The 26,302-nt window shown below is 37.7% G+C and overlaps 1 protein-coding gene across 8 annotated transcripts; it reads left to right on the forward strand.

The window, feature by feature from the left end:
- The first annotated feature begins 1,188 nt into the window (after positions 1 to 1,188).
- plekhm2 (pleckstrin homology domain containing, family M (with RUN domain) member 2) lies at positions 1,189 to 23,648 on the forward strand. 8 transcript variants are annotated; one of them, XM_051662036.1, is made up of 21 exons: positions 1,189 to 1,373; positions 2,086 to 2,215; positions 3,131 to 3,237; positions 3,343 to 3,452; positions 3,628 to 3,727; positions 4,484 to 4,571; positions 4,789 to 4,963; positions 6,932 to 6,991; positions 9,213 to 9,471; positions 11,775 to 12,575; positions 12,722 to 12,791; positions 13,096 to 13,186; positions 13,298 to 13,362; positions 13,735 to 13,823; positions 13,940 to 14,072; positions 18,526 to 18,716; positions 18,793 to 18,873; positions 19,398 to 19,557; positions 20,190 to 20,366; positions 20,631 to 20,747; positions 21,897 to 23,648. In XM_051662036.1, exons 2-21 carry the CDS (start codon positions 2,156 to 2,158, stop codon positions 22,032 to 22,034), a joined length of 3,072 nt encoding a protein of 1,023 aa, XP_051517996.1. In that variant the 5' UTR covers positions 1,189 to 1,373; positions 2,086 to 2,155; the 3' UTR covers positions 22,035 to 23,648. The 8 variants fall into 8 exon arrangements, with proteins under 8 accessions (XP_051517996.1, XP_051517999.1, XP_051518001.1 ...); XM_051662039.1 differs by having other exon boundaries at positions 9,216 to 9,471; XM_051662040.1 differs by having other exon boundaries at positions 1,190 to 1,373; positions 18,808 to 18,873.
- The last annotated feature ends 2,654 nt before the right edge of the window (positions 23,649 to 26,302 follow it).

The raw sequence follows: 26,302 nt of genomic DNA on the forward strand, positions 1-26,302 counted from the left end.
CATCCATTTAGACAACAGGTATAGAAGGCTATTCCTATTTTGTAGGATATAAACAACATAACAAGAATTACACAGCATTTCTGCCCAGTATTAATATACTGTATGTTACGGTCTGAGAAAGACATGCAATGGTGAAAGGCAAATGTCAAGAAAATGTTTTTGATAATTTAAAACAATGTTTTTGATTTAGGTTTAGTTCACTGTATAATTAAGCTTAGTTTTACTGCCCCAAAAGGCAAAAAGCAGTAGTATTCTGTCAGTTTTAAGTTATTAACAAAATAACAGGTCTCTTATCTGTCTTGTAAAAGGCAGTGTTGGCTCAACTATGCTCAGATTCAAGAAAAACGAAGACCGTTTTATAATCCAGTGAAAATACTTAAGTGTTGGTGTATAATTTGGCTTTGTAAGGCAGGCTCTTAAATTATTGGTATGTTTAATATAAATTTTTATTTGGTTGTTGGTCTTGTATTATTGTCAAAGGTATTTGTGCATTTGTGTTGTATTGAAAACTACACAAATGAGTTGCATCCACATATAATATTTGACAACATCATGAACTATGCATACAGAAAGTCTGTATCTTCACTGTGTTTCTGTCGTTTCATCTAAACTGAAACAGTACACTACAGCAACTTAAACAACTTGGATAACTTCACATTATCCACCAAAACAAACTAGGCTGTTAATAGTGTGCATGATGACATTTACTGAACCAAGATCTGCCTAATGAGCCATACACAATAAATCAATTAATTCATAAGTATAATAGCGAGTAGCTAAAACTGTCAACAATGTGCTGGGCAAAAAAATAACCATTCATACAAAAGACATTTAGAAATGTTGTCACTACTTTCCATAAGTAAGCTGCATTTTGTATTGCTAGCGTTAAACAAGCCCTCAATTAAAGCTATTACACCAGTCATATGACAATCCCCAATGATTTTATAAAAGGAAATAACTATGGTGAACCAAAGACGACATTCCAGAAGCATGGTTTTATTTGAAACACGATAATTACCTTTTTGCTAGCACTTTTAGCAAATATAAAATTAGTGCTTTTATTATGAAGGAGGAAGAAACTACTTCCCCTCAAGCATGATGCGAGTGATTGGCTGTTGCGCTCTATTACCTGTAAGGGCGGGACTTCCTTTGCGACATCTATTGGAATGTTCCAATTTCCAATACCATTGGTCCGTCTCTGCTAAACGATCTCTGACTCGAAATATAATCTGCATTCCAAGAAGAAAAAGTGTCGACGAAGGAGGATTTGTTCGTTTTCCTGTTACGTTAGATTTTTGTTACTGCTTTTGACAGATGTTGTGTATAGCGTTCAGTATAAGAAATAGGGCGCGAAGAGAAACTTTAGTGAATAGGTAATTTAATAACCAGCTTTATATTCGTGCTTTGTCCACCGCAAAAAACAAAAATGTGTGTAGGCTATACTAAACCGAGTATAAACCAATACCATTGCAGCACAGTATATTTTCAGCATTTTTTGCGAATTAAACAGTTAGCCGCCTAAGCTAACATTCGAATTTAATTGCCCAAAACAGGTTACATCAGGAAAGAAACAAAAGCTTAAGTGCTATTTTTTTTCTTTCTTTTTTTATTTTTTATTATTTATTATTTTTTTTAACTTAAGGCAGCTGTAGACCTTTTTCACATTGCAGGGTAAACGTCAACAGCGGTGAATGAGAGATCACAGCAAATATTATTTTCACTTACCAAAAGAAAAAAATACTTACGTTTGAATGACTTTCCAGAATAGGAAATAAAATAGAGAGCGATTGATTTAAGACAAAACATTTTTACTGTCACTATCTCCGCAGCTGTAATCGAAACCCCCTCGCAGCTGTGGTAATTATTATTTTTTAAACTAATTCCAGGGTGATATAACACAAAACATAATGTTATAAATTTACACTCAATATTTAAAAATGTATAATATAAAAAAGTTTGATAGATTTACGCTGAAAAATAAGGCGGAAACGTGTCATCACCGTCTGTGAAAAAGGTCTATTGTTGTAAATTATTTTTAGATGGTCTAAATCTTTTGTGTTAGTTGACGATGTGTATTTCTAATAGTGGGCTGTGAATATGCCCGCGGGTCGGGAGCGCGCATCAGCTGACATCTGCAGAGAGAGCACAGCCAGACATGGATCAACTCAAAGTCAAAGACAGGATCCTTGAAAATATCTCTCTCTCCGTCAAGAAGGTAAGAAACCTCTATACATGATTCTGTGATGTGTTCCGACTCGCTGGGGTGTATAATTTGAAGGTTTGTTTGGGGTTAATGCGGTTTACGCTTTCAAAATAGTTGGGCCTCCCTTCAGTGGCTTGCTGAAGACAAACAGCTTCACGTCTTGAGAAAAACATTGAGTGTTTCCGCTTGAATCAGTGTTTAATGAAGACCAGCTTGGGTAGCTTGCTGTCAGTACACACTATTTGAGTCTGTAGTGTGTACTCGCCGCGTAGTTATTACCTGTGTTTATTAGTACAGTACATGAGGGATAAAGTCATTCTGGGTTTGAGTGAAGTAAACACTGTTTACAGCATGTGCATCACTGACAGTGTTTAGCTAGTGTTAGCTTGGTGACATAATGCCCCTGTAAACAAGGGCTGTTGCTACCTATTTTGTGAAGCCATCCTAAGTCATTCTGTTTCTGGATGGCTTTCTTGTTGTGCTTTTTGATCTGTCTTAGTGTATTTTTGCTGTTTGTGCTAATGTGTTTGTTCTTTATTGATCTATTAGCCCAAGTTTTGCATTCCCGTCTACATTGTACAGAATATCAGTGGGTTGCACAACCTGCACCTTTAGGTTTAGTCATCCAGATTTTGGCCTATCAGGTGCAAAGCTTTAGTATGTTCTCATGGGTTTGTGATGAGAACCCCATAAAGTTCTGCTTTCACATGATCACATCAGAGAATCACTGAACAGTGAATTCTTTTAAATACATTTCACATCCTGATTAGGTTGTTCATCCAGAATGGAAAAAGACTGCTTGGAATGTCAAGGCTGTATGCACAATAAGAATTTAACAGACTGAACAACCTTTTTAAATTCATGTTAAACTATTGCATTCAAGTGCTAGTAATCTTCCTTAACCATGTTTAACATTTTAACCTACAGTTGCAGAGTTACTTTGCAGCCTGTGAGGATGAGACTCCAGCCATCAGGAATCACGACCGGGTTCTTCAGCGGTTGTGTGAACACCTTGATCATGCTCTGCTCTATGGGTAAGACAAACTGCAACAGAGACCTATTTTTCAAAGTTAAAATTTATGTACAAATTTGAAATGCTTATTGATCTTCTCTTTTTTTTTTTTCTGTGTGCCTTGAAGGCTGCAGGACATCTCATCAGGTTACTGGGTCCTTGTGTTACACTTCACACGGCGAGAGGCCATCCGACAGATTGATGAGCTTCAGCACATAGCTACCAATCTTGGCAGAAGTAAGACCAAACCTATAATGCACTTTATTACTGTTTTAAATATATTTACTGAAAATGGGTTTGTGTAGACAATTTTGTCTAAAATAAATATTGTAAAATATTGGTTGCAAAAATATTTCTGGTCTTTGTCACATACAGTTAAATATGACTGTTACTGTTTATTGTGGTTTCACAGGTCGTGCCTGGCTCTACTTGGCACTCAGTGAAAGTTCTTTAGAAAGCTACCTCAGACTTTTTCAAGAGAATAAAGTGCTGCTACAGAAATACTATTACAAGTGAGAAATCTTTGATTCTTATACTGGGTACTACTGTGGTGACGCTACGTTTCTAGATTAGGAAATGCTTCCTTTAAAGGGATAGTTCACCCAAAAATGAAAGTTCTGTCATTATTTACTCATCCTCATGCCATCTCAGCAGAAGAAAGTCATACATATCTAAACAAAAATGATTTTCAGAAGAATATTTCAGCTCTGTAGATCCTTATAATGCAATTGAATGGTGACCAGAACTTTCAAGCTCCAAAAATCACATAAAGGCAGCATAAAAGTAATCCTTCAGACTTCAGTGGTTAAATGTTTTCTGACGCGACGCAATCGTATTGGGTAAGAAACAGATCAATATTTAAGTCCTTTTTTTTTTTTTTTTTTTTTTACTATCACTTTTTAGAATGTGTAAGTGAAAGTATAGATTTATAGAAAAAAAGGACTTCTATTCTCACCCACACCTATCATATCGCTTCTAAAGTCATAGATTTAACAACTGAAGTCTTATGGATTACTGTAATGCTGCCTTTATGTGATTTTTTTTGAGCTTGAAAGGTCTGGTCACTATTCACTTGCATTGTATGAACCTACAGAGCTGAAATATTCTTCTAAAAATCTTCTTCTGTGTTCAGCAGAAGAAAGTCATGCACATCTGAGATGGCATGAGGGTGAGTAAATGATGAGAAATTTTCATTTTTGGGTGAACTATTCCTTTAAGCTCTCATCTGGTTATTATGCTGTTTGTGAAAGTTGTTTCCACCTTCACAGGAATGCATTGGTTTGCAGTCACAACCATCTCACTCTGTTTCTTACGCTTGTCTCTGGGCTGGAATTTATTCGGTTTGACCTCGAGCTGGTATGACTGCTCACTGATTTGTCCTGAAATTACATTGGCTGCTCCACTATATTTCCTAGACTTGTAGTACCTTATACAGAACTTTTGATTTGACACATTTTATGACAGCTTCAAGTTTAAAAAGGAGTTTGGTGTAAATTGGAATTCTTTGGAAAAATGAACATTTCAACAGTCCAATCTTTCAGTTTTTTTTTTTTTTTTTTTAAATTGGTGACAGGATGTGCCATACCTGGATGTTGCTCCTTACATGCCAGAATACTACAAACCTCAGAATCTGTTGGATTTTGAGGAGAGGTTGCCAAGCTCTGATAATCTGTCTCTGCACTCTTTCACATCTCTTACCTCCACTAACCTTGAGTGGGACGACAGCGCCATTGCCCCATCCAGTGAAGGTAAGCTGCTCGGATTCAATTCTCTATGTATCTCTCTCTCTCTCTCTTCCTCTCCCTCTCTATCTATCTCTATTTCAACTTCGATGTCTTAAAGGAATAGTTCACCCAAAAAATGAAAATTCTTTCAACATTTACTTGCCCTCATGCCATCTGAGATGTGTATGCCTTTCTTTCTTTTGTTGAACACAAACAAAGATTTTTGAAGAATATCTCAGCTCTGTAGGCCCATACAATGCAAGTGAATAGTGACCAACATTTTCATGTTCCAAAATAGCACATAAAGGTCGCATAAAGGTAACACATAAGACTATGGTGGTTTAATCCATGTCTCGATTACACCTTCTAGTGCTCTGCGCACCCTCAGACTTCTGTAAATATTGTCAACTACGACTGGCTCAAAATTTAGAGACTGGAGCTGATAAGCACCGATGGCAAAATGGGGCTAAAACCATTGTTAAAGTCGGGTATTGTAATCCCGCCTTTTCTTTCTCACTTTTTGATATTATATTTTGCTTTCCCCTTTTCTTTTACAAACTGGCATATTTAACTTAGTTGATATTATTTGTTAGTCTGCACCAGAATGGCAATAATAACTGTTGAAGTTAAGATGAGGACAGTGAGTGTTAAACATTTCAGTAGCTCTATATGGTCATACAGCACTAGGATGTGTAATCGAGCTTGAAATCATGATCTTGCCTAGAGACTGCAATGCAAGATGTCCAGTAAAAAATGAGTTACATTTTGGTCTGTTCTCACCTAAACCGATCTTTTCCGAAGACATTGATTAAATTACTTTTAGTCTTATTGATTACTTTTATGCGGCCTTTATGTGCTTCTTGGAGCTTTTAAATTTTGGTCATCATTCAGTTGTATTATATAGACCTGCAGAGCTGAAATATTCTTCTAAAAAATCTTTGTGTTCAGCAGAAGAAAGAAAAGTCGTACACATCTAGGATGGCATGAGGGTGAGTAAAATTATGAGATACTTCAAGTTTTTGGGTGAACTGTTTCTTTAAGGATGGATTACTCTACTTGACTTTTAAAATCTGAAGAGATTATAAAAATACTAGGTAACACACTTAAAGACTACAGTATGTACACGGCTATGGAAAAAATTGGGCATTACACACTAAACGACTGAGGATCACACACTGCCCAACTCTCTAATTGATCTGAACACTGCAAACTCGCGTGGAAAGGTACTCCTTCCCATTCTGAAAATCTGATGTAGACAAACATCGATATACAGGAGATGGCTGCCATTGTTGTTGCTGCTACATCAGCTTAGTGGCCCTGCATTCTCTATTTTCAATTGGCTGGTCACTGTATGACTTCAGATTTGAGTCGTGGAGAATCATACACTACTAGATTTTCTCTATAGTCAGTTTTAAAATATCAAACATGTTTGATATACTCTAACTAGATGGAATCATGGTCTGTGGGAAAGAAATTGCAGTCTGTACCCGCACTGCATATACTAGTCAATATTCTGTAAATATTGTCAGCTCCAACTGGCTCAAAATTTAGAGACAGGAGCTGATAAGCACCGACAGCAAAATGGTGCTAAAACCACTGTTAAAGTTGGGTATTGTAATCCCGCCTTTTCTTTCTCACGTTTTGATATTATATTTTGCTTTCCCCTTTTCTTTTACAAACTGGCATATTTAACTTAGTTGATATTATTTGTTAGTCTGCACCAGAATGGCAATAATAACTGTTGAAGTTAAGATGAGGGCAGTGAGTGTTAAACATTTCAGTAGATCTGTATGGTCATACATAAATGCTTTCATTTCATACAGTGACACCATTATGTCACAATGTCTCTTTCGGTTGTCAGCTTTTACTTTGTTCCTCATGTGCCAAGTTTCACATTTAATATTTATCTCTTCCTGTTTTTTTTCTTTTTACCTCTCATTCTCTTCATCATTCTTTTCTTTCTAATGACAAGTCTTATTTCTCCCTTTTTAGATTATGATTTTGGTGACATCTTCCCTGTGTTGCAGTCATTGCCAAGTGCAGACTGGGAAGGTGGGACATGGTTATTTCCCCCCTCCCCAATCTTAACATTTCCACTCCACCTCCTCTATCCTTCCAAACCCACTAACCAGCATCACACATGTCCATTCATCTGGGTGGTTTGTTTCATGCACAGAACTTATTATATGCTCCTCTGCTTGTGATGTGGAGTTCATAGATGTTGGTTTTGCACAGATTACTCTCTTTCATCCTAAATGTATTGATGACTATTAGACTAAACAGAGCCCAGACCTCTGCTGCTGCAGGGTTTCAATGGGATGATACTAAAACCTACAATAGTGCCTGATGCAGCTGAAACTCACTGTTTGTTGTCAGCTTACATTTCCTGCCATTGCACCTGTGTCCATGTGGCAGCTGGTCTGCATGTTGGCTGCCTGGTTTTAACCAGCAATAGCAAAATATTGCTCTTACTTAATAATTTTGCAATGCTAACTATGATGATGAACTATCAGTGTTTTAAATATTCCCCAAATACAGCTGGTTTAAATGATTTATTTGTGCATGTGATATTTTTTTTTTTTTTGTTGAATGGCTGCCAGAGTTGATTTGAGATGAATTAAATGTGTAATAAATTAAATGTTTTTCTTAAAGGGTTAGTTCACCCCAAAAAAAAAAAAAAAAAAATTCTCATTTCTTTTTTCTGCTGAACACAAATATTTTTAGAAGAATATCTTAGCTCTGTAGGTCCATAAAATGCAAGTGAATGTCACCAGAACTCCAAAAAGATGAAATCAGCATAAAAGTAATCCATAAGACTCTAGTGATTAAATCAATGTCTTCTGAAGTGATCCAGTTGGATTTGGGTATCTTGGCAGCAGTCTCCTTTTTGATCATGATTTAAAGGTCAAATACACTTCCTGCGACACCATCTAGCGATCTGCGCATGTGTCAAGCACTAGGAAGTGTAATCGAGCTTGAAATCATGATCATTCCTGGAGACTGCAATGACAAGGTGTACAGTGAAAAAGTAGGTATATAATTTGGTCGGTTCTCACTCAAACCAACTGGATCACTTCTGAAGACATTTATTGAACCACTGGAGTCTTATGGATTACTTTTATGCTGACTTAATGTGCTTTTTGGAGCTTTTGGAGTTCTGGTCACCATTCACTTACATTGTATGGACCTACAGAGCTTAGATATTCTTCTAAAAATCTTTGTGAAAAATTTCTGCAGAAGTAAGTAAGTCACACATCTGGGATGGCACGACGGTGAGTAAATTGAGAGAATTTAAATTTGAGCGAACAATCTTTATGATGAACCAAATGCATTAAAATTGAAAGCAACTACATTTTGAAAGGAACATTTATTGGCTTATTTATATATTTATAGGTTTATTTTTATTGATAGTCCTAGTTTTTAGATTAAAGGGATTGTTCACCCCAAAATAAAAATACTCTCATCATTTACTCACCCTCATGCCATCCCAGATGTATGACTTTCTTCTGCTAAACACAAAGATTTTTAGAAGAATATTTCAGCTCTGTAGGTCCATAATGGTGACCAGACCATTTAAGCTCCAGAAATCAAAGTCCACATAAAAGGAATTTGTAAGATTTCAGTGGTTAAATCCATATCTTCAGAAGTGATATGATTGGTTTGGTTGAGGAACAGATAAATATTTGTTTTTTCTTTTCTTTTTTTTTTTTTTTTTTTTAACCAGAAATCTCCACTTTTTCACTTTCAGAATGTGAAAGTGGAGATTAAGGACTTAAATATTGATCTGTTTCTCACACACACCCAGCATATCGCTTCTAAAGATATGGATAAAACCACTGAAGTCTTATGGATTACTTTTATGCTGCATTTGTGATTGTTGGAGCTTCCAAGTTCTGTCCACCATTCACTTGCATGTATGGACCTACAGAGTGGAGATATTCTTCTAAAAGTCTTTGTGTTTAGCAGAAGAAAGTCATACACATCTGAAATTGAATGAGGATGAGTAAAAATCATTTTGGGTGAACTATCCCTTTAATAAATGAGAAGGAAGAAGCTGTTGAACCAGTGTTTCAAAGCAACTTATGATTGTTGTATGTCTGTTAAGATTCCATAACAGTTTATCCCTCCTGTGGTCTTAGACCTGCTATCACTTGGACAGTAAAGCTGTTGTTGTACACTTAATGTTTTGAGCTCCCAATTCTGCCTGTCGTACATTTGTTTTTTTTTTTTGTTTTTTTAGATGGTTTTCTTTCTCTCTCCCTCTTTCTGACAGAAGGAGACTTGACTGATCCAGTCAGTGGGCCTCGTTCCTCAGGTTCAGACCCTCAGACTGTTGTCAGTGACTGTGTGGTGATAAGGACCATCAGGACCACTTCTCTTTCACGAAGCCCTCCACTTCGACACAATCCCTTCAATGAGGACTCGGACACTAACACTTCAACTGACGTCACTCCAGTCCACATGGCTAGCCGTCATTTTTTTGCAACAGAAGAAGACCCTGAGAATGCCAGCACTGAGCTGGAGGTCATTAGGTGTGTCTTAAACATTAGAGCTAACTGTGTAGGATTTAGAAATGGTAAATTACACACTTTTGGTTTAAATGAGAAGTGTGCCATTTCTGTGTCACTAGTATCACCAAATGGAATTGAAACATAATGACTGTTTCAAACAGGTCTGCTGAACACTCCCATGTCTGCCATTGGTCAAATAAACTAGTAGTCCCAATCCAAACTCGCACCATTGGTTCAATGTCAGTTTTGCCATATTGGGCTGGTCAGGATATTTAAACAAAGCAAAGTTATGATAGTGCCACTGAGCAATGCCTCTAGAATCACAGTGTTTACAATGTGGGAAATCATCTTATGAACGGCTTACTTATAACTGTGTGCTCATTAGTCGATTGTAAGACAACCACTAGTCAATCTCGTAAACAGGTCAAAAGTGAAAAAATGTAGAAAGAGAAACCACACAAATAATGAGAATCTCCTTGTTTCGGCTCCCCCGCGCACACATTTCCGAAACGTAGTATAGCAGGGGAAGACTAATTCATTTTACTGAGGAAAGCTCTGATTGGATAGGGTTAGGTTTAAGAGTAGGGTTAGGGTTGGGTTATAGTTTCTCCAACCAACCAGGAAATTTGGAAATTTGCCCCACGTATTGTCTGACGGACAGATGGCTTCTTTCTCTGTGTGTGTGTGTGTGTGTGTGTGTGTGTGTGTGTGTGTGTGCGCTGTGAGAGCGCTCACGGTAATGCTGATAAGTGCCTGTGTGATGATCAAATACACTTCAAAATGCCTGACTTGGCGAGGTATTAATAGGCACAATCAGTTATGTCTACAGTACCGGTAAACATCAGGACAAAAAAGCGGATTTGTATCAAAATATCGGATTTGTGCATTAGGACTTGCAGTGTAAATGCAGCCTGATAGACCTGTCTATGCCGTTAATATTAATCAAACAACATTAACTTTCTGGTTTTCTGAATTTATTTCTTTGTTTCTTGTTTTATTACTGACATCTTGTCTTGAATAATTACTTGAAAACAATGTTTTCAAATTAGTTGGTATTAGTTTTGGTATTGATAATTCTCAAATTTCACTGCTAGGTTCCGACTACTGAACTTTTGGTATTGTGACTGCACTGCCTGCATGGTAGATATTACTGTAATGGTATTATGAGAAAGCAGATCTCATGCCAAAGAAGTGTAAGCACCCCTGTACTAAAGAGTGTAAACAATGTAGCTCTGTAACACTTTCAAAACATTGCTCTGTTTGTTTAAGCAGTCTAACAGGTCAACTTCTGACTCAACCAGTGTCATTAGTTTTGGGCAGGAGTACCTCCTTATCCAAACAATGGCATACAGGGGACATGGTGGAAGGGATGTTTGGTGAAATCTGTTTGGAAATGATCAGTTTCACAATTGTTTCCAGTGCCACAGTGGCGAAAATATTACAAATGTCACCTTTAAATTCAGCTTATGTTTGTTTTATCTGGGCTGCATTTCCCAAAAGCATCGCAAGCTTAAGTTGATGGTAGAGACCATTGGCGCCTATGGTTTCTACAATCTGCTTTCACAATAACACGTCAAAGTTCGAACTCTGGTGCACACCCGCGAACCGCACCTGGGTCCATTTGAAAAGGTGGTCTGGGGTACGGTTCATGTGAACTCCAGTACGGTTCGCTGTTGATATGAACACAATCATACCAAATCACGGAAGTGAACCGCTTGTGATGACATATAATTTGCGTCTTTGCAGGCGCGTGATCGCAATTATTGTGGTATAATGCATTTCTCCTACCTGCTTATGTCCAAATACACCGCCTTCAGAGAGCAGCTCCCATTCTTCACATCTCTTGCAATGTATCCACAGGCTTGCAGGAGACAAACGCTAATATTCATCACATCATTGCACATTCAATGCATCTGCGGGAGACAAACTCGATTGTTTTTCTGTGCATAGCAAGTTTTCATGGTAAATCCAAAGAGACAAACTTTAATACTTAATACAGTGACATCTTCTCGAGTTGTTACCTAGTTACAGTGGTAAACAGCTGCTGCTTGTACTCATGTTGATGATGTAATTAGACTGCAGTTCAGACCCAAATAATATGGTTTGAACAAAGACCAATGGGGGCAGCGGGAGGGGGGGGGGAAAAACCTCGGGTTCGTTCCAAGCAATCGAACCAAGTGTGAAAGTACCCTTAGGCTTACGATACTTTTGGGAAATGCAGCCCTGGTTATTTGGATATTTATCTTATGCTGAAATCAGTTTGACATAAGGTAGATAGGATTGAATGAAGATTTCTTGGTGTTACACTTCTTTTGCTACACCAGGATGGCAAGGCGCAGAAGACCTGGTAAAAAACGACGTGGGAGGGGATCGACAGACTCTGTAAGCAGTGAGCAGAATCTCATCTCTCTTGACAGGCCTGACACTGAGGAATGCCTACAGATTGTAGTTGAGAGGGACATTGTTGTGGATAACATTAATGTGGACAGCTGGGTTCCTCTGGAGGAGCCAGCCTGTCCTGGGACAAACTCTCTAAAGAATGGGAGAGAGGAAGGAGAGGATGAAGACCCTGAGGCTGGGCTGAGGCTCCCTGAGATGACAGACACCTCTATGGACAGTGTGGGCCAACCCCTCCGTGATGTCATGGACAGATTGAACGGCTCTCTGGATGGAGAGAGCTGGGAGCGACGTGAAGGTGAAGAGGTGGAGGGAGTTGGAGTGGGCGGAGCTTGCACTAATCATGACGGTACCAGCTCTGCCATGGGACCCCTCCACCAGCGGCCCTTTCGAGAGGACTCGGGCGGTGAACCCCCAGACCCAGACTCTCAGCCAAGCCCCAGCTTCCTGCAGGCCCCCCTGCCACCTGCAGACTTCTACTGCTTTACATCCCAGAGTCCAGACCCTGCTGTCTCGTGTGGTGGCCACCATGACTCTGCAGGGAATGGCGAGCCGAAGGATGTTCCTGCTGGCCATGAAGATGAGAGAGAAACAGAGACACCAGCCGCAGGACAGGATTCCTCCATCCCCATAGAGTCGACGACTGTGGAGGATCAGAGTAAAACAGAAAAGGAGCAGGAGGAAGATAAAGACAGTGCGATACAGAGCTCCCATGCTGCAGAGTTTAAGTGAGACAATAAATTGTGATTATCTTTCAGTGAATGACATCACAGCCTCAGAATAGCTGTAATAATAACCCAGTGTCATTAAAATGAATCTATTTTAGAGTATGTTGCATAGTAAGTTATTTTTATTTATTTTTTTGTTTGTTCAGGGTGGATAATAATCACCTACTGCTGCTCATGATTCACGTTTTCAGGGAGAATGAAGAACAACTCATTAAGGTGACTAAAAACTCTTTTGATTTAACATCTGTGGAGACTTTTGTGTTTCTACAGTGTTGGTCACAATTTACGTTAGTTTCTAAATTATATCATCATTTACTCTCATGCCATCCCAGATATGTATGACTTTCTTTCTACTGCAGAACAGCAACCGAAGATTTTAAGAAGAATAACTAGAAACATTCTGCTCGAAATGTTATATTTGTAGTGAATTTCAAATTCAAGTATATTTGCAAATAGTGCAAATGTTTTGCAAATTTGTGCTTTCTTAGTGATTGGTCTCAATTTGTACACCATATTTTAGATGTTGAGGATGAGTACAGGCCACATGGAAGGAGATTTGCAGCCCCTTTATCTGCTTTTGACAGACTGCTACATTTACCTTTTGCGAAAAGGTAAGCAAACCTTCCTGAAATACAGTAGAAGAGCAAGAGATTGTGAAAGACACCTTCAAAAGCACTTATTTATTTGTATCTGTTTTTGCTGATGTGTACCATTGATTTCAGGGGCAGCAGAGAAGCCTTACTGTGTTGAGGAGGCCGTGTCTTACAATGAGCTGGACTACATATCTGTGAGTAGATGAACAAACACCTCAATAAATACATGACACCTAAATAGAACATTAATGAATGACAACATAGAAAACATTCCATCTAGCAACAGAACGAACATAGTAAATGTTTTAAGTCACATGACTGCACCAATTGGCTATTCTAACTTAGTGGTATGAAAAGGGAGAGACTGCAGAGTGATACAGGAGGCATGAAAGTAGCACCATTATGTTGCTGTGAACAACGGTCAAATATATAAATGATCAATCATTAAACAAAAATATATGAATGTTGCAATTGATCAATAAGAATCAGAGATTCAAGAGAGCTGTGTGATACTCTTATTTTATAGACTGCATAGACTATATTTGAGTCCTTTTTTTGTGCCTTAGGTTGGACTCCACCAGCAGACTGTCACTCTAGTGTGCACTAACAGAAGACGGCAGTTCCTTCTGGACACAGCAGATTCGTCCCTGACTGAGTGAGTTCTGGGTTATTTTGAGCCAGGAGGTTACACTGAAGTGCATCCTCTTGAGATGTATTATTATGTATGTCTCTGAAAAGAGCACCTCTTCATGTTCGTTCTTCACTGTACAGCTGGTTTCTGACTGTGCTGAAGACAGCCCTGGAAAACGGCTGCAGGGAGCCTCCCTACCCCTCCGTTCTCACTGACGCCACTATGGAGAAACTTGCTCTCACTAAGTTTGTGTGCCAAGAGACACACTGTGAGGTAAATGGAGAAGAATAATTCATGAGAGTCTGGCAGACAGTACCTCACTTTGATCATCTCAGTTTGCATTTACAATTAAAGCATTTAACATGCTTATTCAATTTAGAGATGTAGTGGGGTTTAAATGTCCACATGAGAATATGCTTCATAATATTTCTTATATTGGGTATATCCCTCTTTTGCTGCAATGATGTCATGCATTCCACAAGTTTGTGAAAAACGTGAGGATTCATGTTATCCCAGCATGATTTGAGAATGTTCCAAAGACCATCTTCTGTGCTTCATTGGAAGCAAGGAAATCTGACCTTTTGAACAAAAGAGATAACATGGTAATTACATTGATTGAAACATTCAATCCGATTGCAGTACTGTTTAAATGTACCCTAAACTTTGTAATCCAATACAAATGTTTACATATGCATTACATGTGTACCGAACAAAACGTTTGCGCATGCAAAGAGCGTCAGTCTTCGCGTTCTAAAGAAGCTGAGAAAGCCACCATGAGCGTGTCACCAAAGTCGGTAATTGCCGTTTTTGCTTTGCTGATATATCTAACAATATGCCACAAAAGCTTTCTTCTTATGTTACTCATTTTACTTCGCAAATGAAGAGAATTCGAAACGATGTCCCAACATCCTGTCTGGCTTAACCATATTAAGCCAAGCTTACACTACACAACTTGCAGTTGGCGCCCTGCGACTCGCAGTCCTGTTTTTCATCGTGATAGTGCAAACTTTTCAGGACTGAAGTGGATCAACTACACAACCGTTTGTCCCTGACTGAGGCCATGTGTACACTGGAACTAAGATGCGTATTGGGTGATCCGATCACAAAAGTACAAGTGAGACATCATCACCATAACACCTAGTCATCTCTTTTTGACCACTTGTGTTTGGATTTCAAGGAGAAAGTCTCTGATTTCATGAGGACATACGTCAGTAATTACATCTGTGTTTACTGAATGATAATGCGCAAAAAAATAAAAGACGAGAAAGAAGGAGCTAAAAACCGGCTCACAGTTTCTCTTAATTATTCGCAAACATGATGTTTGAATTCTGAGTTATTTTAGTGCAGTACCTGTAATTGAGCTTCTAATGTGTGTGCTTCTCATATCTGTGACCCTATTGTGCACATTCATGCATTCGCTTTTCACATCGTACGCTTATTTCCCTTTAAATCTGTAAGTAACAACAAACATGAAAGAAAAGCTCTCGCTGGATTTCATGCTTAGTGGCACTAATAATAATAATAAAAACGGCAAGTAGAGAGATGTGGGTGAGGTTTTATTTTATTATTATTTTTGTCTCTTGCTACCCAATACCTTGCTCTCCTTTTTCAACAAACATTAAAGAACGGCTCACGCCCGTGCGTATTTGTGCAAATTTGCAAAGGAAAAAAATGATAAAATCAGCTGAAAATAATTAAGACAGTGGGTAGGGAGATGTGAATGATGTCTTATTTTATTTTCTGATGATGTTTGTCTTCTGCTACCCAAACCTTGCTCTCCTCTTTCAACAAATATGAAAGAACGGCTTGCTAACATTTTGCTATTTGCAAAAGGAAACATAAGAAAAACAGCTGAAAATAATAGACAGTGGGTAGGGAGATGTGGGTGAGGTTTTATTTTTTTTTTTTATTATTTTTTGTCTTCTTCATAATACCTTGCCCTCCTTTTGTGCTCTCTCTACATTTAATTGGCTGTGGCTCATTGTCCATCTTTCACTCATCAGGACAGTGCGCACACTTGAAGACAAGATGTCTAAATATCAAGTAGTTTTGAAAACTGTCATAGCTTTTGCGACTAATCTCAGCCTGTCGCAGGAGTGCACACACAAGACCAATCGTTGTGAGATCCGAGGCTTCTCGTCACAGACCAAAACTCAAAATGTCAAAGGAGACAAGCTTGAGTCATGTAGTATACACTAGGCTTTAGCCTCATGCCCATTCCTCCTCCATTAACCAGACATCACTGGTGAGAGTATGAAGTAAAGTTTGGTGGAAAAGTGTTGTCAGATGTGGAAGGCAAACAAAATTTCAGCTTTTTGCTTTATGAAAGAAAATGTGTGAGCCCCCATACCCTTAATAATTCATGTCGCCATTACGCGAGTATAGTGTAGTTTCAATCAATTTGGAACGCATAAAAGCCCTGTCCACTGCTTTTATTTTTGTGAATACAATTGAAAAAGTAGTTGATTCAAAGGTTTATTTAGCTAATATTTTTTTCTATTTAACAGATTATTTAAAACTGAAGTATGTAATTTCTGCAACACTAGCACCACCGAACAGAATTGCAAAAATAAACAATGATTTCAAAACAGCTTTCTGAATAAACCCCTCGCCGGCAGTTGTTCAAACAGTCAGATTGTCCTCCCCGCGACTCATGCCATTGGTTCAGTAACGCTGTTGGGACGGGTCTAAGCGGGTTGTCAAAACAAACGCATGAAATTTTATAGCACCGCAGAGACACCGTGTTTACAGTTTGAGAAAATTAAGCATATTAAGCTGAGATAGAAGAAAGTATTTTAACACTGAAAAAGTTACATCAATACCACCCCTTTCAATCGGATCAAACTCGATTGAGGTGTTTACATGAACGCTTTTCATTCCAATTGAGCTATCAGTCAGATTATTAGGGTACATGTAAACGTAGCCAATAATTATTACATTATTTGATTAGTGACCTAGAAATAGTAATAGTGAAGTGTATTTCTTATTAATTTTTCACGTCATAACGTTTCACTGTTTTTAATTATTTAAAATACTAAAACTTTATTTCCAGGTTTAAAAGATTTTGAATCCCTGATTTCCAATGTGAACTCAGACTTTTAAACCCCACTGTATATATACATAGTGAGATAAGGTTTCACTTTTCATTTTTTCATATTGATATGATATATAAATGAGGCAATGGGGCTCAGCGAATAATTATTAGTACACGATACATGAACTCTTTGATGCATAAATTATTAAATCACAAAGGGGTTTCACAAAAACCCATTCTTATTGCATAAAATCAAGAAAGCAATTATTTTCAAAAATGTCTGTCCACTGTGACAGAAAACACAATGATAGTCATATAGAATTATAAAGAAAGGTCAGACACAATCACCATAGTGGTTTTAATGTAACATCACACCCTGAATGGTTAAAAATTGCTTTTAACCTCCTGAGACCCAGCGTGATTGCTATGTGCATTTTACCTTTCCCTTATTGATTTGTAACTAGTAGCACCTAATAAACATGCAAAAAACTTTTTTTTTGAAAATTGTGAAAATACCAAGTTATAGAAAGTTCAAATTGTTTATGTTTCCAGGAGTGTTGGTTATTCATGTTTTTGAGATGTTACAGACCTTACATCAGAAATTAGCATTTATTATCATTAATTCTGATTTCTGGCCAGCATCATCCTATCACTGCCAACCAAGTACAAATAAAATTATACATTATAAATTCTGAATCTATGTACTGATTACCATTGTCCCATGTCTGCCGAACATGGTGAGTGGTCCAAACATAATCTGCAGCCTGGAACTTAATTTTTGGTCTGATTTTAGGAGTGTATGCACTTAGCTGCATAGGGAGCAAGGGAGCAACAGCTTTCCTATCTGGTTAACGACTTAAACTCCAGTGTTTTAATTAGCTCTATCACTCCAGTCTCTCCTCTCCACCAATAGATGGTGTGTAGTGAGCTTACTGGCGTACTATGGCTGCCGTCGCATCATCCAGGTGGATGCTGCACACTGGTGGTGGTTGAGGAGAGTCCCCTGTTCACTGTGTAAAGCGCTTTGAGTGTAGTGTCAGAAAAGCGCTATATAAATGTAACGTTCGTTCATTCATTCATTCAGTGTGCTGTATGTCTGCACTGGTCTCAGTTCAAAATGCACCTTATTTTCATCCTAACTCCATATAAAGCCTCTGAAAGCAACATCTCAGCTTTTGGATGAACCCATTGATTCTCAATATGAAATGCACAGTAAATCTAGGATTTCTAATGAAAAAATGTGCTAACATACACATTAATGTACATTAGTTTTAGCAGCGTAGCGTTTTGCGATTTAAATCACTAAAATTTAAAAAAATGGCATGAAACTAGAGACTAATCTTGACTCGAACAGGTTTCAGTGTAAAAACATAACTACATCTGGTAAGAAACCCAGTTTTGTTGCAGTTTCTCCCAAAGACAAACTCCATTCTGTCACATGACTCCGTACATCGAAATTTTAACCCTTTACTGACAGCCCAGAGTCTTCTGAACTAAGATCAGGCGGTTTAAATTAATTTAAATTATGCGTTGCGTATAGCAAATCCAAAATACAACATCCAAGCATGTGTAGGTGGGGTCTCACAAGGTTAAATATCTGTCAACTGTATTGCATTAAAGGGTTAATTAAATACAAATGTATGGGATTTGTTTGCTGATACCCCTGATGTTGTGCTTACTGTGTTTGTGTAGTTGTCAGAGGTTAGTATCCGTCTGTATTCTCTGGTTCACTGGGAGGATCCCATGGATGTTTCGGTGGCTTCACCTACATCTCCGTTAGGCTCAAGAGAATCCCGCAGCACTAAAGAGGGTGCTCTGTTATACCGGGCCGGGAGCTCCTATCTGGGAAAGGAAGTGTGGAAAAGTTGTTATTTGGTGCTCAGGTACAAACGACTTTTAAGCTTGAAGCTATTCTACAGTGTTTCAACAAGCTGTTTGTGTGTACTCAATCATAATCAGATGTGCACCTTGCAGCAAAGGCATCCTGTATCAGTATGCTGAGAGAACAGATGTTACACCTTTGATGTCTGTCACCATGGGGTAAGCTCTAATTGTCGTACCATTTTTCTTTTAGTAAAATTCATGAAGGAGAAATTCATACATTTTCACTCTTAATATACACAACTTTGTATACATGATATGGCCAAAACACCCCCTCCAAGTAATGATTTTGGCTAGGTCTATTAATTCTAGTGAAGACAAATCTGAATTGTAATGCACACAATCACATTCTAGAAATATTTTTGCTTCAGATATTATGGTAACAGTTTGTGGAGGGCCCTTTTCTGTTCCATAATGGCCCAAAGCAGGACTGGCTTGCACAAACAACATCAGTGCCTAAACTCATTAATGGGATAAAATCCCTGAAGTCATGGTCAGATATATAGTGGAAAGTCCAGAATAGAAGAAACTGTTCGGGATCTCCCTATTTTTGCCATTGGTTTTTAAATTAAATGCTCAAATAAGTATGTGGTGTCCAGGTGTCCACATACTTTTAGCTATAAAGTGTATGTTCCTTAAAACTAATGACATAAAAATATTTTCATGATGTGTTTTTGTCATAGGGGAGAGCACTGTGGAGGCTGCAGGCGATCAAACAGCTCTGAGAAGCTACACGCATTTCAAGTGATTCTGACGGAACATCCGCCATTAGAGCTCAGCGCAGAGAATGAACAGGAAATGGCTGACTGGATGCAGCTGCTTTGCCAGTCTGTCTCTAAAGGGGTGAGCACACACTCAGAGGGGTGATTACTGTCATATACTCCATTTTTTCCAAGATGCCTTGAAGATCTTGATTTAATATTCTCTTGACCAATCACATTTCTTGGAAGTATGACTAAAGACAATTTTTTTTTTTTTTTTTCCTCTTTTCTCATTCAATTTTACTATGTCTTTTTGAGAAGTTGGTGTCTGAGAAAAATGAGGGCGTGTGCATATGAAATGCTTTCAGAGCTTCCACATGACAATGTGTTAGTCCTCATCAGTTCCAGATACACTGTCTCCTGTCAAGCAGCAGCATTTGCATTTTGATCAGAAAAGAGTGTGTCTTAGGATAGCCTAACCAAAATGATGACAATTCCCCAGATATTGAGAACATTTAAAGGAATAGTTCACCCAAAATAATTTACCCTCTCATGTTGTTCCAAACTCGTATGACTTTTTCTTCAGTTGAACATAAAAGGAGATGTTAGGCAGAATGTTAGCCTCAGTCACCATTCACTTTAATTTTAATTTTTTCCTATACAATGAAAGTGAATGGTGACCGAGTCTTAACATTCTGCAGAATTGTCATTTTTGGATAAACTATCCCTTTAAACAATTAATTTTTTTATACATTTCTACATTTTATGCCTCAGGTTATTCCACAAGGAGTAGCCCCTGCACCCTGTATCCCATGCTGCCTTGTGCTCACAGACAGGAAGTTGCTGACGTGTCACCAGGATTGCCAGACTAGTTTTTTCCGTTCTCTAGGAGAAGCTGATCTGAACGATGTCACAGCTGTTTGCCTTGAGGATAAAGAATACTGTGTCATTGTAAGACCTTCAGCAGACTGCAGAGTATCAGATTTCCTTGTCAACAGATGTTTGTAATTTCAAACTTACAAATAAAATTGTTACATTTATGGAGTTCCTCATATTTGTTATTCACAATTCAGGAAATGCATGCTTGTCATTATGAATCAGACTAGATTTTTCAATACATAGGCTTTTGTGAATCACTGAATCACTGAAATGCTTGATTTGTATTACAGTTTTTTATTTTTATTTGTCTCCTGACCCCTTTTGTGTCTTTTGTAGGAGTTTGCAGAAGATCGTGCTCAGTTTCTCCCTCCCTGGGTTTTATATTTTAGTGGATGTGAGGAGAGAGATCGGCTATTAGCAGAATTGAATCGAGCTTGGACTGCTGTTTTCCAGGTAAAGAAAAACAGAAAATTTTTTCATAAGCCAGCAAATTTTAAAATCTGAATGCCGTTTCTGTAGCTTCATACTTAACATAGTAGGCTCACCATTCTTTTATTTGCTGTACAATAACTCTGCTCTTATTTGCACAGTTATAAATGCATTTTCAAAAAGTAGTGATGCCCTTCTGATGGACTTAAGGTGCACTCAGTTTTTTTTTAATTTTTTTTTTTTTTATATATTGTGCTGGCCAAAATGGCAGTCATCTTGGACTTATACTGACACCTATCCATGTGGAAGCAGCATTATGCCAAAGAAATAGTTTTCAGTTACAGATGCCATTGTAGAAATTTGCTATTATCCATCAATTATGATTAAATTATTCTGTGAGGAAAAAGTGTCTGATAATTGGGGGGTTATTGAGATGATAAAATGATTTAATATGTGTCTAGTCATGTGATCTAAACATGTTGGCCTCCATGAGGCAGCTTTTATTAGACCACTCATTGTCTTATAAAATGATGTGAGTGTACATTTGTTTTAGACTTTATTTAAACTGCTTTACTACTAGGTAAATGAATATTACTTTTGATTAAAGAAAACAAAATACCGTGTACACCTTTTAATTCTCATAATGCATTTGTATAAACTACACTCACTGAGCACTTGGATCACTATGGTCCTAATAAAGTTCCCGACATGGTCTGCTGTTGTAGCCCATCCGCCTCATGGTTATCTGAGTGGTTATCTGAGTTACCATAGACTTTGTCAGCTCGTGCCAGTCTGGCCATTATCCGTTGTCCTCTCTCATCAACAAGGTGTTTCCGTTCAGCAGAACTGCCGCTAACTGGAAGATTTTTGTTTTTGGCTCCATTCTGAACTCTGTTGTGTGAAATCTGCGGAGATCAGCAGTTACAGAAATACTCAAACCAGCCCATCTGGCACCAACAATCATGCCACGGTTGAAATCACTGAGATCAAATTTTTTCTCCATTCTGATGGTTGACGTGAACATTTAACTGAAGCTCCTGACCCATATATGCATGATTTTATGCATTGCACTCCTGCCACACGATTTGCTGATTCAATAATTACATGAATAAGTAGGTGTACAGGTGTTCCTAATAAAGTGCTCAGTGAGTGTATGTTTGTTTCTTGTTCCAGGTGAGCCTACCTTGTAAGCCAGTGTCAGACCCGTCAGTGCAGAAGCGGTGCGGGGAGGCACTGGAGCTGATGAAGAGTGCCTGGCAGAGGAGTGACAGTCTACACAGAGGCCGATCTGAGAGAGAGCCCTGGTGCTGACTACCTGTTAGTCACCACATTGAGCCCATGATTGGATTGGACTGGATGGGGAGATCAGCTCTCCAGCAAACCATGAGCAGACTCCATGACCTCTACAGCAGTGGTGGTTCTAGAGGAGGTCCACCCCCCCCCCCCAATTTATACTAAATTGGAGGAAATGTTGAACAATGTGGGCTCATGTGATATTTAACTAATGATGAGGCATGACCTTGTTTACACTTGCCTTGCATAAATATTTAAGGAGTCCTGTTAGCTTTTGCTGTCACAAGTGGAGGTGTGCAACAGGAAAAAGAAAAACACACTATTCCATCACATGTTTGGAATATGTGGAGTGTAAACATAATTGGCAAAAAAAAAAAATGTTTTTTTTTTTTTTTTACCTTACCTGTTCTCCTTGTGTAAATTTGTCAATGTACAGATACTGTACATGCCTATACAATAAGCCGAGGTACATCTTGCTTTATGAACACTTTTACATTGTTATATTTACTGTGATACTTTTTGGCTGCTTTAGAATGATCACTATTTGAAAAGCATAACAGTTTGCATAGCAGCTTCGCATGGACACACAAAATGCAGAGAGAGAGATGAGGGAAAATTGGTCTAGCTTTATTTTAGATATCTAAAATCAATAAATACTAAGATCAGTAATATGTACGGTACCAGCACGTAACAGCTGTTGTTATATTGGACTGACATAATGTTATTAGGCACAGGTGGTATTCACAGACTGTAATGGGGATGATGCACTACTAATGTATCATTGGTGGTTATCGTAAGTTTTTAGGGCACATTTAGGGACAGAACAATTCATAACTGTAGGAGTTGCTTGAAGCAGATTTGCACAAAGTTTTGTGTGTCTGTTTTAACTTTTGTTAAAGGTTTTTTTTTTTTTCTTTTTCTTTTTTTTACTCTGTATGTTTTAAAATGATTTCTAATAATACGTACACATTCATAGAACAACCATATAATGAGAGAAATACTTCTCTTTGTTTGGCCTTTGCCTTAACTAAAATGCAGTCAAACAGGCATTCTTTTAATTTAAATAGTCTAAATTCCCTAAATTCTCCATGCATCTCTTTTCAAAAACTGATAGAACACCAGTCATTCTTTTCATTTACATGCTTAGCTGAAGTATTGAAAACAATTTCCTGTTTCTCTCTCACTGGTACATTAGATAGAGTATACCACTTCCAGTGAAATACTGTAAAGTGAATTTTTTTTAAGAATGTAGAGATGGGTTTTAAAGAGAGTAAACTTGAGTATGTGGATATTTGTCATACTGTACTGAATGGAATCATCTCAGGTATGTTGAAGTTTGTTCTAATCAGAAGTGTTTTTAAATGATACATTGCTGGACAATGGTGAAATTCATTTGTTCATTAGCAAATTCAAGTTGGGTTGAAAGATGTTTTTTTTTTTTTTTTTTTTTTTTTTTTTATGCCGTTTTGACTGTTAAAATGAGTGACATAATCAATTATGTTCTAACACTCTAATGTTGCGAATACACTAAATGCTGCATGTGCATTGTTGCAAATATATCATATTAATATGATGATAATGTAAAGTGAGACTTTTTTTTGTAAATGGGAAAAGTATGAATAAACAATAATAGCTGTGTTTTTAATACTTGCTGCCTATGGCCTTATATTGAAAGGGGGTTAAATGGTAAGTTCACCCAAAAATGAAAATTCTCTAATCATTTACTCACCCTCATGCCATATAAGATGTGTATGACTTACTTTCTTCTGCTGAACACAAAGATTTTTTAGAAGAATATCTCAGCCCTGTTGGTGCACACAATGCAAGTGAATGGTGATCAGGCCTTTGAAGCTACAGAAAGGAGTTAAAGTCAGCATAAAAGTAATCCAAACAACTCGTGGTTTAATCAATGTCTTTTGAAGTGATCCAGTTGGTTTTGGATGAGATCAGACCAACATATAACTCCTTTTTCAATGTACATCTTGCCATTGCAGTTTGTAGGCACGATCATGATTTCAAGCTCGATTACACTTCCTAGAGCTTGACACATGTGGAGAGCACTAGATGGCACTGTAGGAGGTGTAATCAAGCTTGAAATCATGATCACCAAAGATACTGCTGTCAAGATGTACAGGGAAAAAGGAGTTAAATTTGGGCTGTTGTCACCCAAAAACAAGTGGATTGCTTCAGAAGACATTGATTAAACCACTGGAGTCAAATGGATGATTTTTTTTTATGCTGATTTTGTCTGTTTTTTGGAGCTTTAAAGGCCTGATCACCATTTACAGTACTTGCATTGTTTGGACCTACAGAGCTGAAATATTCTTCTAAAAATCTTCATTTGTGTTCTGCAGAAGAGAAAGTCATACACATCTTAGATGGCATGAGGGTGAGTAAAAGATGAGAGGATTTTAATTTTGGGGTGAACTGTTCCTTTAAAAGCTTACAGTCATCAACTATGAATATACAGTAATACAAGATTAAGATTCACATTTAAGGCTCAGAATGTTCATATTAATGAACACAGGTACACAGAAATTAGGTCTCCCAATTCAAGAGCAAAACTATTCTAAATTTACAATAGGATTGCCAAACTAAATGGGGTGCACACAATATCGAATTTACAGGTTAACTAGAAATGGCTCTATCTAATGGCTGAACAATCTAAGCGACCCCTCCTGTATAACTGAATATTTTTCCATTTACAGTAGTACATAATGCATAGCAAGAGCAAGAAACAATATAAAAAGAAAATGTATATAATATATTAATATGTACAATTGAATATATAAAATGAAAATTAGGAAAATGAGTAAATATGTAAGAAATAATATGAAAGAATTAAACAAATGAAAACAAATGTATGTTTGCTCTTTTGAAGCCGCACACAAACACTCAGGTTGCTTTAAAAAATCAAAATAATCATAAGAGCCTTTGAGTATACATGCATTTGTTTTCCATATGCAGGAAATCTTGATCCAGTGTGCAAAGTAGACAAATGGAAATTAAAGGAATGTTCCAGGTTCAGTACAAGTTAACCTCAACCAAAAGTATTTGTGGCCCAGTGTTAATTACCACAAAAGTAATTCAGACTCGTCCTTCGTTTATTTAAAAACAATAAAAAAATTATTTTACTGTAAGCCACTTACTATGGAAGTGAATGAGGCCAGTCTGTAAACATTAAAATACTCACTGTTTCGAAAGTATAGCTGGAAGATGTACACATTATACATGTTAACATGATTTAAGTGTGATCAAATCGCTTACTAACCTTATCTGTGTAAAGTTTTATCCAATATTACAGCTTCCTTGTCATGATGACGTAACTCTAGTAAGCACTGTGAAATCACACTAAAATCATATTAACATATATAATGTTCATGTCAAGTGACTACTTTTGAAACACTGCATTTTAACATTAGGGACTCGCTCTATTATCTTATATTGTAAGTGCCTTTCTGTAAACTTGATTAGGGGCCAAGCACAGAAGGTGCTGTGGCACCTGTTGTTTTAATTGGTTTTCTTCTTGTTATTCTTCTTCTTCTTCCCCAGTGGGAGTCTATGGCAGCCCTATGAACGCTACAAAGGGAAATAATGAAATTTGGCACACTGATAGGTGTGGGCATGAATAGCCCCCATACCAAATTTGGGGTCTCTAGCACATAATCTATTCTAAAAGGTATAAATTTTTTCTGATTGTGTTCCCTGGGAATAAAACCCATGATCTTGGCATTGCAAGTGCCATGCTCTACCAGCTAAACTGCAGGAACCCTGTAGAATTATGTGGCATTAAACATGATGCAAACCTCAAACATGTAGTAAACTGTGTAGTGAACTGGGTTAAGACATACTGTATAATGTTGCACTTTATTTTGTACAACAATGTTTTTATTTGTACAGTTATGTATTTCCCATTTAACAGGCAATACACAACAGGCTCCTATTACAGAAGAATTACGGTAACTCCCACCAGAGTGCTGAAGTGATAGTGGGATGCAGTGAACGAGAGAGAGAGAGAGAGAGAGAGAGCATGCTGCAGACCCACTTCTATTCTCGTCCGTTTATGGAGGCACTTAGTTCATTCCCTCTGCCTCTTTCTCCTCTCCTGCACTGCTTCCTCTGAGGGAATGCATTAACACTTTTTTCTCAAATTTAATTTCCGTGCATTATTTTTTGGAGCCTGATGTTCTGTAGGAGTGCTTGGACTGGAATGTGGGACAATGTATATACATTAGTCATATAGAAGCTCTGAATGTGAGTTTCTGCAAGCTGCACCTCAGTGTCTG

This window comes from Myxocyprinus asiaticus, chromosome 29 (assembly GCF_019703515.2).
Source record: "Myxocyprinus asiaticus isolate MX2 ecotype Aquarium Trade chromosome 29, UBuf_Myxa_2, whole genome shotgun sequence".
NCBI lineage: Eukaryota > Metazoa > Chordata > Actinopteri > Cypriniformes > Catostomidae > Myxocyprinus > Myxocyprinus asiaticus.